Below are 13,381 nucleotides of genomic sequence, written 5' to 3'. Positions count from 1 at the left end.
GAAAGTGGATTATGTCTGATTAAATGAAGAGAGAATCTATATTGCACTATTGTAAGAAATTATGACCCTCTTACAGGGTTTGTTCTTTCAAGTAAATTGAGTGACAAGTAAGACATAGATGTACATCTATATAACTATATTGTAACAAACACGGTCATAAAACAAACTGTTACTAAAAGATACAATAATGTTATTATAGTATCACAACAAAAATTGAATAAATCACCAACATACACCTTAACCCCTTCAATCCCAGGGGTTTTTGGTACCTCAAAGCCCGGAGCAATTTTGCAATTTTTGTGCTATGTCGGTCTCTTTTCCTGTGAATAGTGTACCCATATAAACTATATATTGTTTTTGCAAAGAGAGATAGAGCTTTCTTTTGATACCATAGTTGGATGATTAGCTGAAACTTTAGAATTAGAAATTTAGTAAAAACTAGAAAAAATTTTGAAAAAACATCTAAGTTTTTTTACATTTTCCCTCTGAATCCTCACAAAATTTGGTAAAGAGACAGAAAATTCCATCCAGATTTATCAATTCAGGTGTCCTGATTTCAGAAATACCTAATTTATATAGATTTTCCATATTTTCCCAGCACATATAGGCAACATACCATTACCATCATTACTTTATACAAAGCCGTTAAATTTTTACATTAGGTATGATGAGACTGTAACTCTAATTTTAAACAAATAAAACAAAAACACCCACAAAGGTATATATTTCTGTAAAGCAGACAATCCAGGCTATCCTATCAGGGGTATTTGGGCAGTCTACATGCAGGTATTTGGCCACCAATCACTGTCAAAGGTGGCCACAGAAATTAGTTCCTGCACTTTTTTCACCAACGCGTCTTGGTATTTTCTAGTATTCTTAGGATTTTTTGTACAGGGTATGTGTTACGGCAGAGAAATCTATCCTAAATTGTTCAGCCGCCTCTCCTGATTACGGAAATACCCCACATGCCTAGTTTTTTGTGGTTTTCTGGACATTACAGGGCGCAAACGGGACCATGCGCGTTATAGATTCCAAACGTGAAATTTTCACATTTTGCTTTAGTAGGCCTATGTTTCATTTGGGGCGACGCTGGCTTCTGCTGCCAGGGGGGGGGAGTCCAGGCTGTCAAACGACAGCCTGGTCTCCCGTGCAGCGGCAGGGATGTGTCCCTGACGCTGCACGAAGGGCTAGACGCACCGGTACGTCCATAGGGGTTTCTTAGTGGGCGTTTTTTGGACGTCCCGTTACGTCTATAGGGGATTGAAGGGGTTAAACTAACAATGTTCAGCAAAATAAACACTACAAAAGTATAAACAGGATAATATTCTAATTACACATAGCACAACACAGCAGAACTTCATCTAAAACCAGCAGCAAATATAGTTACCACCCAAGGTCAGGTCTGTATGCTGTAGTAGGCCTTTTCCTTACCAGGAGTTTCTTCTTAGAGATTCTCCTAGAAAAAGAACCCCCTATGTTTATTTTGGGTGAGGTTTTTATACATAAAGCGTCGGCACTACATCTTCTGCTCTGCGTAGTTTTCCCGCATACTCAAGTATGTCAGGAATAATGTTATTTTGGTTGAAAGGGCACAATTTCCCACAGACACACTCCAAATCTTGTGAAAGGGCTTCCCAGAAGAGTAGATGCTCTTATAGCCAACACCATATTAATGCCCATGGTTTTGGAAGGGATGACCGTCAAGCTCATATAGGTGTCCACATACTTTTGGTCATATAATGTAGCTGTAAACCGGCAGAACTAGTTCAAAAGAAAATGGTGAGATGTTTGGAGGAGGCCATTAGATGGTAGTAGGGAAAACATTGAATTGTCAGAAGCTTAATCATTCAGCGGGGCATCTGACTATGCAGAAAGGAATTTCATGATGATAATCAAGACCTTATTACCCCTGACAAAGGTACCAGTTTCCATGCTACATAAATGTTGAACATTGTTTTAAAAAATAAAAGTCTCTGTGTAATGTTTTACTTTTGCTACAGTAAACAAATGTTTCCCTAGCCTTTATGTATTTTTCTTACAATGTATGTTTATTTACTATTTAGCACAGGAATGCAGAACACCTCCTTTCTTTATCAAGAAACCAGCAGCAACAAGAGCATATGAGGGAGACAATATTCAAATGGAATGCCAAGTCTGCGCAAGGCCACAACCAACTATCTTGCTGAAAAAAAATAATGAGATGCTACAGTACAATACCGATAGGATAAGGTATAAGTCCTGCATGGTATAAATAGTGTGCTAGGGGGCATTAAGGCATGTGCACACTGGATCATGTATACAGTGCATCTAGGCATCACAGGCTCCCACTTAAGAAAATCTATAGCTTTGGAAATAGGTCTCCACAACAGTGCTCTCTTGCACTGCACACTACATACATGTTCTTAACCCCTTCCTGACAATGGCTGATTTTATTTTTTGTACCCTTTGTGACAATGGCTGTTTTACCATTTCTGTTCTGCTCGTGTTAGCTGTAATTTTCTTCTTTCCTGTTTACTGAACCCACACATGTTATATATTGGTTTTATCAAGACAAGAAGGGCTTTCTTTAGATGTCATAATTTGTACCATATCATTTACTATACAAAAAGTATAAAATACAGTGAAAAAATTAAAAGAAAAGGACTTTTTCTGACTTTTACTTGAAACATCTTTTACTCATCTATAAAAGATCATTAAAAAAACCTGCTAAATAGATTCTACTATTTATCCTGATTTTAGAAATACCCAATGTTTTTATGTTTTTTTTCTGCACATTATGGGGCAATAAGTACAGGTAGCATTTTGCTATTTCAAAACCATTTATTCCAAATCTGGTAATTCTTCCCCCATGTGGAATGCAATGCAATTTACCCCATCAAACCATATATTTTTGAAGACTAGACATCCCAGGGTATTTCAAATGCTAGTATTTTAACCCTTTCCATGCACTAATTCTACCAGCAGTCTTTGTCAAACTTTGTGGTAGTCATTTTTTTGTGTTTTTTTTCCCACACACATTTTACTTCACGTATGAATTAACAGGTCCTGGTATATATCACTTCCAAACAACACGCCAATATGTGTTCAGTGATAACACCCATGCATGGGTTTGTCTGGCTGTTTTGGGGCAAAAAGGCCACATTTGGGGCATGCACATTTTTCAGTGTTGCCAATAAAACCATATATTTTTGAAAACTTGACACGCCAGGGTATTTCAAATGCTGGTATTTTAACTCTTTCCATTCACTAATTCTACTACCAGCCTTTGTCAAAGGTTGCAGTAGTATTTTTTGTGTGTATTTTTCCCACACCTGTATAAATTTACAGGTCCTGGTATATATCACTTCCAAACAACACCACAATATGTGTTCAGCAACATCTCCCAAGTACAGTGATACCACCCATGCATGGGTTTGCCTGGCTGTTTTGGGGCAAAAGGGCCACATTAGCTCCTGGTATATGTCACTGGTACATCTTTGAGCATGGCCAATTCAATGTGCCCAATAAAACCATATATTTTTGAAAACTAGACACCCCAGGGTATTTCAAATGCTCCTGGTATATGTCACATAACACCCCAATATGTGTTCAGCAACATCTCCTGAGTACAGTGTTACTCCCATGCATGAGTTTGTCGGGTTGTTTGAGGGGCAAAAAGGCCACATTTGGGACATGTGCATTTTTCACAATGGGACATTGTTGAACCCAGGCCAATTCAATTTACCCCATCAAGTCATACATTTTTTTTAAAGTAGACACCTCATGGGCATTTAACATGCCAGTATTGTAACTCTTTCTATGCGGGAATTGTTTGAAGATATAGTGCTAATTTTAGGACTTACTCATAAATATATATATTCTTTACATATATACACTAACTGGCCACTTTATTAGGTACACCATGCTAGTACCGGCTTGGACCCCCTTTTGCCTTCAGAACTGCCTTCATTCTTCGTGGCATACTTTCTACAAGGTGCTGGAAACATTCCTCAGAGATTTTCGTCCATATGGAAATGATGGCATCACGCAGTTGCTGCAAATTTGTCAGCTGCTCATCCATGATGCAAATCTCCTGTTCCACCACATCCCAAAGGTGCTCTATTGGATTGAGATCTGGTAACTGTGGAGGCCACTGGAGTACAGTGAACTCATTGTCATGCTCAAGAAACCAGTTTGAGATGATGTGAGCTTTGTGACATGGTGCATTATCCTGCTGGAAGTAGCCATCAGAAGATGGGTACACTGTGGTCATAAACGGATGGACATGGTCAGCAGCAATACTCAATTGGTACTAAGGGGCCCAAAATGTGCAAAGAAAATGTCCCCTACACCATTATGCCACCACCACCAGCCTGAACCGTTGATACAAGACAGGATGGATCCATGCTTTCATGTTGTTTATGCCAAAGTCTGACCCTGCACCGTTCTTCCTTCTAGCCTCAGTTACTTACTTAGCTGACAGGAGTGGCACTCGGCATGGTCTTCTGCCATAGCTCATCTGCTTCAAGCTTCAACGTGTTGTGAACCTATCGTATTCCGCATACCTTGGACGTAAAGAGTGGTTATTTGAGTTACTGTTTCCTTTCTATCATCTTGAACCAGTCTGCCCATTCTCCTCTGATCTCTGACATCAACAAAGCATTTTCTCTTTTTTTGGACCATTCTCTGTAAACCCTAAAGATGGTTGTGCATGAAAATCCCAGTAGATCATCAGTTCTGAAATACTCACCCCAGCCCGTCTGGCACCAACGACCATGCCACGTTAAATCTCCTTTCTTGCCCATTCTGATGCTCGGGTTGAACTTCAGCAAGTTGTTCAGCAAGTTCAGCATTAAGCTGCTGCCATGTGATTGGTCGATTAGCTATTTGTGTTAGCAAGCAATTGAACAGGTGTACCTAATAAAGTGGCCAGTGAGTGTATGTGTGTATATGTATATATATATATATATATATGTATATATTTTATTATTTTTTTTTTATTTTTACATGTTTACATGTTTTTTGTTATTTTTTTTTCTTCAAATTACATTTTTATTAGAAAGCTGGGCTCCATTGACTTGCATGGTTGAATGCAGAGCCAGAGTTCTCAGGAGGGTCTGGAGATACCCTTTTGGAAACTTAGGAAACTTTTGTATTTTTTTAAAGGACGCGCCGCCATCGTGCGAGTGGCAAAATCTCTCACAGTGAAGGTTGTGACCGTTCTCTGTAGTGGTTACAGCGTGTCCTGGGTTGGGTGTTCGGTGTTGCTGAATGCTTCGCTATTGAGGTATTTCAGTTACACCATTGAAGTTTAGGAGGTGATCGTTGGTCGCCTCCTAAACGCTTTTAAAATGGGCATCCGCAGCCATATAGTGTATGGCGGACATTGACGCCCCGAGGAGGGGCCAGACCTGATGCCTCGACATCGAGGCATTACAGCAACACCGTTTGGGTGAAGAAAGCGAACGTAGATCGCTTTCTACACCCGTTTAACCCCTTGATGACAATTGCCGGTCCGGGCACGTCACCGAAAATCGTGACGATTATGACAATTGACGTGCCAGGACCGGCACGTCTTTAAACGGGTGAAAAAATCGATCCGTGATCGATTTTTTCACTCAAACGGTGTTGCTCTAATGCCTCGACATCGAGGCATTGAGCAACACCAAAAAAAACATTCCCGGCCCCCCCGATCGCTCCTAGGAGCAAATAAAAAAACATGTTTGAAAGACTGCACGTCTTTCAAACATGGCGGCGCCTGCCGCCGAAAAACGGGTTTAGGAAGCGATCGCGAGTCGCTTCCTTTGCTTAGCTGGTGTTGCTAAGATGCCTCAGTATCGAGGCATCTTTGCAACACCTGTTTAGCAAAGGAAGCGACTCGCGATCGCTTCCTAAATGCTCAACTTACCTTCCCGGTGCCGGCGTATTCGAAACACACGCGGTGTTTCAAGATGGCGGCGCCCATCAAGCCGGGGGGCGGAGCCTGCTATCATCATCGGGGGGGGTGTCATGGACATCCAATGAATAACACCCCTAGTGGTCAGATCACTCATAAGAGTGATCATGATTTCCTAAATCAAAGGCAATGTTTTCTAAACATTGCCTTTGATCAGTATTGGATCTGCCTCCCTCCTTCACTTGCTTCTAGTGAGGGAGAGAGACAGATCAGTGTGTTTTCTGCTATTTCAGGTATTTTCAATAAAATATATATATATATTGATCCAAAGGCTCTTATAAGAGCCACCCATTTAATATTAACCCCTTCATTGCCATTGATCACTGCATAAACAGTGATCTTGCATAGTGGCATAGGGGTTCTTTTTTTTTTACATTTTTTTTTACTTTTTTTTTTTTTACATTTTTTTAGGTTTTTTTTATTTTTTTTTTATTAGAGCCATTAACCCTTTCCTTCCCCACTATTTTTGCTGCAATTGTTACCATGCAGCGGTATACGGCTGAGGAGGCATGTTCCAAATGTGGCCCTTTTGGCCCCAAACAATCTGACAAACCCATGCATGTGGGGTATCAATGTACTCAGGAGATGTTGCTGAACACATATCGGGGTGTTGTGTGACAGCAACAGCATACCAGGAGCTGTAATTTCACAACTGAAGTACAAAGTATGTGAAAAAAACAGCAAAAACAATTACTATCACAAACTTTGACAAGGGTTGGTGGTAGGATTAGTGCATGGAAAGGGTTAAGCTATCAGCATCTAAAATACCCTGGGGTGTCTAGTTTTCAAAAATATATGGTTTGGTGGGGTAAATTTAATTTCCTGGCTTCAAAGATGCCCCAAATACCACATGGAGACAGAATTACCAGATTCAGAGAAAAATGGTTTTGAATTAGCAAAACGCTACTTGTACTTATTGCCCCATAACGTGTAGAAGAAAGCAAAAAAACATAAAAACATTGGGTATTTCTAAACTCGGGACAAATAGTAGAATCTATTTAGCAGGTTTTTTCAGTAGTTTTTTATGATGAATAAAAGATTTTTCAAATAAAAGTGAGAAAATGTGTTTTTTTTTTAATTTTTCGTCATATTTTATTATTTTTATTATAGGAAATGACATCATATATAAAAAATTATGGTGTCTGAAGAAAGCCCTTCTTGTCCTGAAAAAAACAATATATAACTTGTGTGGGTTTAGTAAATGGGTTAAGAGAAAATTACAGCTAAACACAAACACCGCAGAAACGATAAAACAGCTATTGTCACGAAGGGTACAAAAAATAGAATCAGCCTTTGTCACGAAGGGGTTAAAGCCATGACGGTCCCGTCAATATTGATCCAGTCTGTATGAACGTATAAGGCTACAGGGTGATTGAGCCCTTACTGAGACAAGCCTAATGAGGTAAATAAATATATATATTGATATGCATTACCTTGAATATTATTTCCTCTGGAGTTGTGGTTGAAGCACTGGGAGGTCGAGCAAAGTAGAAGTTTTGAAATGCATGTGTTGTGCGCCAAGGAGTAACATTTCCAGCAATAAGTACAATTTTTTGCTTACCTGAAGCCCTTTCTTGCATATCAACAATTCCCAGGGAGACAGATCTATTAAATATAAAGAGAAATGAAATACAATTTTACTCTGTAACAAGTGTAATTGCTAATTTCCCAACTTTTTTATTCACCTTAGAAGCAACCATGGTATAGAGAGAACCAGTTCATTCATATTCTCCCCATAGCCTGGACAGTCTCATTTTGGGACCATGAATGTATGCATGTGATACATATGAGAGTATGTAGTTATCTGTGTACATTTTTGTATATGTGGCCACATGTACATGTGGAATAGAGTCATGTACAGCCATGTGGCCTGTTGCCTTCCTCTCTATATCATCAAATTACCCTGGCAAACCGTTTTCTACTTTAAAGAGACAGACACGCATACATATACCCCCACAAATTACCCCACTGCCCAACATGTGGCTGTAGTCTTGCTTGCACATGGTACAAGTTACCATGCTCTTACCATGATCCTGCTGAGCATTAACGCACTGTAGACACAAATGGCCACATAGATGCAAAACATTTTACTGGAATGCAGTATCATATGAAGCACACTCTACTAGATTCAATGGACGGGGAATCTGATAACCAATTGCAACAGACACGCGTGGAGCTGCAAACTCTGTTTTTAGAAACATATGCTGCTTTAAAAACCATTATTTATAACTATATATATATATTGGATGGCATGCAGACTTAATACAGTCTAACGTAAGCAATTTAATTTTTGATACATGCTTAGATTAAGAGAAGGGGAATGAGAGCATAATCAAGATGATTGCACATAACTTATTCTAGACTATTGTTTATTTGTCTCATAGCTTATCGTTTTATTTTTGTAGGCTACTTCAAGAGAGTAATGGACAAATATATCTTTTTATCTATAATGTGAAGAAAAGTGATGATGGATGGTATACCATATCAGCTGTCAATGAAGCTGGAGTGGCAACCTGTCACGCTCGTCTTGATGTTTCAAGTAAGAATCATATTAAAGTCACAATGTGACTGGATGCAATGTCTAGGTACAATATATGTGTGTGTTGGTGTAAATGGGTATCTTTTATATACAGTATGTCACAAAAGTGAGTACACCCTTCACATTTTTGTAAATATTTTATTATATCTTTTCATGTGACAACACTGAAGAAATGACACTCTGCTACAATGTAAAGTAGTGAGTGTACAGCCTATATAACAGTGTAAATATAACACAACACTGAAGAAATGACACTCTGCTACAATGTAAAGTAGTGAGTGTACAGCCTATATAACAGTGTAAATATAACACAACACACCATTAATCTCTAAACCCTGGCAACAAAAGTGAGTACACCCCAAGTGGAAATGTCTAAATTGGGCCCAATTAGCCATTTCCCCTCCCTGGTGTCATGTGACTCGTTAGTGTTAAAAGGTCTCAGGTGTGAATGGGGAGCAGGTGTGTTAAATTTGGTGTTATCACTCTATCATACTGGTCACTAGAAGTTCAACATAGCACCTCATGGCAAAGAACTTTCTGAGGATCTGAAAAAAAGAATTGTTGCTCTACATAAAGATGACCTAGGCTATAAGAAGATTGTCAAGACCCTGAAACTGAGCTGCAGCACGGTGGGCATACAGCGGTTTCATAGGACAGGTTCCACTCAGAACAGGCCTCGCCATGGTCGACCAAGGATGTTGATTGCATGTGCTCAGAGTCAAATCCAGAGGTTGTCTTTGGGAAATAGATGTATGAGTGCTGCCAGCATTACTGCAGAGGTTGAAGGGGTGGGGGGTCAGCCTGTCAGTGCTCAGACCATATGCCGTACACTGCATTAAATTGGTCTGCATGGCTGTTGTCCCAGAAGGAAGCCTCTTCTAAAGATGATGCACAAGAAAGCCCGCAAACAGTTTGCTGAAGAAAAGCAGACTAAGGACATGGATTACTGGAACCATGTCTTGTGGTCCGATGATAAACTTATTTGGTTTAGATGGTGTCAAGCATGTATGGCGGCAACCAGGTGAGGAGTACAAAGACAAGCGTGTCTTGCCTACAGTCAAGCATGGTGGTGGGAGTGTCATGGTCTGGGTCTGCATGAGTGCTGCCGGTACTGGGGAGCTACAGTTCATTGAGGGAAACATGAATGCCAACATGTACTGTGACATACTGAAGCAGAGAATGATCCCCTCCCTTCGGAGACTGGGCCACAGGGATGTATTCTAACATGATAACGACCCCAAACACACCTCCAAGAAGACCACTGCCTTGCTAAAGAAGCTGACGGTAAAGGTGATGGACTGGCCAAGCATGTCTCCAGACCTAAAACCTATTGATCATCTGTGGGGCATCCTCAAACAGAAGGTGGAGGAGCGCAAGGTCTCTAACATCCACCAGCTCCGTGATGTCGTCATGGAGGAGTGGAAGAGGACTCTAGTGGCAACCTGTGAAGCTCTGGTGAACTCCATGCCCAAGAGGCAGTGCTGGAAAATAATGGTGGCCACACAAAATATAGACACTTTGGGCCAATTTTGGACATTTACGCTTAGGGGTGTACCCTTTTGTTGCCAAGGTTTAGACATTAATGACGTGCGTTGAGTTATTTTTAAGGGGGCAGCAAATTTACACTGTTATACAGGTTGTGCACTCACTACTTTACATTGTAGCAGAGTGTCACATGAAGAGATATAATAAAATATTTACAAGTGAGGGGTGTACTCACTTTTGTGAGATACTGTAGTTTATCTGACCAAAAGTATATGGACAGTAGACGTGTGCAGACGGATGATTCAAATAAATTTTTTATTTTGTTTTTGGTCCATTCGTCTTTTGACAACTATTTTTTTCCTGTCTTTTCAGTTCTAACAAAAATAAAGGGCATTTAAAATTCAGAAACAAAATTTGTTGATACTCAGACTCCCGTTCACATTCTCTTACACTCTCATTCACATTCTCTTACACTCTCATTCACTTTCTCTCATGCTCTCTCTGAATGTCTCCCTACCTTTTCCACTGACCAATTCTGTGTCCCTGTCTTCTTGACATGCAGCTCCACTTCTTCTCTTGCATCTTTTTGTTCTTCTGTCTTTGTTCCCATTTCCGTGGACATGGTGTCCCGGTGAACTTCCGCAAAGAGCGGAGCCTCCAGACACACTCTTTCCCCCGATTAGTTGAACGTACAAGAGGATCAATTTTCATATATATAATATTTATCATCACTAATATGTAAAAAACCAAGTGAATTTAAAAAATGCTTTGGATTTCTTTAATATCATAGGTGACACTGTAGAAAAAAGAAATAATGAATGTTCCGAATGCAGTAAAACCTCACACAGGTTTTTCATGTTTTATAAGGCCACAATTGTCTCTTACACATTGCATTGTTTTTAATACTTCCAGGTTGAGGAACCTAAGCGTTAATTATATATTTTGGGTAGGTGGGATACAAACTATTATTGGTTTTTTTTAGGAGACAATGGTACATACTTAGGTAGTTAATATCTAAAAAAAATCATTGCAACCCTTACATTGGATGTTCTACATGCACCCTAACATTTTAATAATACATATTTCTGTTGGATCATTGCAATAAGGACTATATTATTCCTTAGAAAGTTACACATCTTATTTTCATAGAATATTTTTGATATATACATTCTGTATTTGGTCTCAAAATCACGTTTCATTCTTTTTCAGCTCTTCTAAATAAACAGGTCCCAAATGTTAAACAAATGAGAGTTACACCAACATTTGGCAAGTATTCTACTTTGAATGGAAAAGGACAGAATATGCAATCATCCATTTCTCTGAACACAGAACTTCAGAATTCATTTCCAATGTATGCTGGACTTTTAGAAAGTGAAGAACTATAAGCTACATTTCACTGAACAATGCATTCAAATCCAATATATATCCAATAATTATATTCAGACTAATTAAAAAAAATCGTAGCTTGCAAGACATGATAGTAAAAGATGAGAGTTGGTGACATGATAGGTCAAAGATGTCAAGACAAGTGTAAACAACATTTTTTAACAATTATTGAGACGTCTTTGTATAATGTAGTAAACATTATATCAAACATAATATAACATACTAGAAGATCAATACCAAACTTTATTAACATAGAGCTGGATTCAGTTGCCTGAAATGAATCTTTGTTATAGGAATAACAATTGTGTGAAATACTACTAAAAAAAAGCTGCTATATGACGTGATAAAAATTGCTTAATTTAATATAACCCACAATGGTTTTATAGGTATCTGCTATTCTGCTTGTAATTATTATTAAAATGGTTTTAACATGAAGAACATTTAAACTTAATTTATGCCTAGGACAGCTTTTTGTAGAAAACACTTTTAATGATACAGTTGACCACTGTTTAGTTTTAGCAGTTGTTGCTTCTTTGAAAGCATTTCATGCAAAGTCTGAATGGTCAAGTAACAATTTAATACTTGTATTAGCCTTTTCTAACATGATTGAAAGTAAAAATAAAATATATTGTATTTTTGTGTGTAATTGTGTGATAAAACATTGTTTTACAAAATCACTTTATTTGCATGTATTTCATTATAGGACTTGTATTGTATTTGCCAGTTTTTGAATATTAAATTGAATGTGGTTGTTTAAGTGAGTTTTTTCATCTCAAAATATGTATGGGTACATAAACATATTTAAAAACAGGCCTGATTTTCTAAAGCAAAAAGTACCAGATAAAAGAAATTTGGAAACAAACAATAGAAAATAATTTCACCATTTATAGCTCAAAAAATTATGGATCAGACTACATGTCTCAGCAGAGACTCAGATGGACATATTGGAGGAACAATAAAAAGAAAAATACATAGTGCAACAAAATCTGTTATAAAAGTAAAATGATTACACTTTATTCTAATACACTAACATGACATGACACACTTAGAACCAGCTAATAAAATGTAATCGATCAGGGTTACTGGTACCCGTATGCTTACTAAAGATAAGACCCAATCACAGGAACTCAATCTCTGTGGTAGATTAGAGAAACTTTAAGAGATCTGTGGAGACGGAAGGGTTAATGGACCTCACAAAACCTCACATCATCAGAGAAAAAATATATAAAAATTCTGCCTACACCCTATACGTTTCGTTCCATGTAACTTCCTCTGGGGTATAGCAGGTGGAGTTATAACACACAAATAATTTATAAACTATATATCCCCCATTCTTCAATTCCATTGCAGTCAATCTCGAGAACTGTTACTAATCGCCTTAAAATGATTTTTCATCTACTTCATGCCTTAGCTCTCCTTAGTCTCCAGTAATAGGGAGCATTACACTTTAGAACTGAAGCTAATATACCACGATCATGGGCATTGGATTGCATCAAGCCACATGATCTGTAGTCCATCCAAGATGGCTAAATGGGGTCTCCAAGAGCTAGTTTGTCTTATTAAAACAAAACCATGCAGATAGAACAGGCTAAGAAAAACAGGCATGCATTCTAAAAGAAAGATTAAGAGAAAAACACTTTGATATTACCGTATTTGCTCGAATATAAGACTCTCTGAAAAATACCCCTCGTCTTATATTCAAGGTCATCTTATAATCAGACCTCAAATAGCGGTCTGACTACAAGACTAAGATCCAGATCCTCGCAGTGCTGCAGAGGACCTGGATCACCAGCATGACTTGACCTTCCGGTGCTCCACCATTGATGCCCCAGCAGAAGTTCCGGGTAGCTGCGGTGGTTGTCTGCACACATCACTCAGACGTTCCATGGCTGCCAGAGAAGAGGATTCCCCGCAGCCTGCAGGAGACCTGTATCCTTCTCTCTGGGAGCCAGTGAATGTCTGAGCGATGCTCGCAGACAACTTCTACTACCAGGAACTTCCAATGGGGCTTCTACGACGGAGTGCCGGTGTCACAT

The 13,381-nt window shown here is 38.8% G+C and overlaps 1 protein-coding gene and 1 long non-coding RNA gene across 3 annotated transcripts in view; both read left to right on the top strand.

Annotated features, from left to right (window-relative positions):
• MYOT (myotilin) overlaps nt 1-11,434 on the top strand; it is a 91,975-nt gene extending 80,541 nt beyond the window's left edge. The window contains exons 7-9 of one of the 2 annotated variants that reach the window (XM_053465381.1): nt 2,064-2,229; nt 8,341-8,474; nt 11,169-11,434. In XM_053465381.1, the coding sequence (XP_053321356.1) occupies nt 2,064-2,229; nt 8,341-8,474; nt 11,169-11,344 (476 nt within the window). In that variant the 3' untranslated portion in view covers nt 11,345-11,434. Of the gene's footprint in view, nt 1-2,063; nt 2,230-8,340; nt 8,521-11,168 lie in introns of both variants that reach the window. The other variant, XM_053465382.1, reaches the window with a different exon arrangement.
• On the top strand, nt 6,314-6,988 carry LOC128492730 (uncharacterized). Its single transcript, XR_008354127.1, has 2 exons — nt 6,314-6,522; nt 6,617-6,988. It is a non-coding gene; the product is annotated as an uncharacterized LOC128492730 (long non-coding RNA).
• Nucleotides 11,435-13,381: the final 1,947 nt, after the last annotated feature.

The sequence above is a fragment of the Spea bombifrons genome, chromosome 4 (genome assembly GCF_027358695.1).
Source record: "Spea bombifrons isolate aSpeBom1 chromosome 4, aSpeBom1.2.pri, whole genome shotgun sequence".
In the NCBI taxonomy this organism is placed as follows: Eukaryota; Metazoa; Chordata; class Amphibia; order Anura; family Pelobatidae; genus Spea; species Spea bombifrons.
Note: the sequence above shows the minus strand (reverse complement) of the source record. Positions and strands in the feature narration are given on the sequence as shown.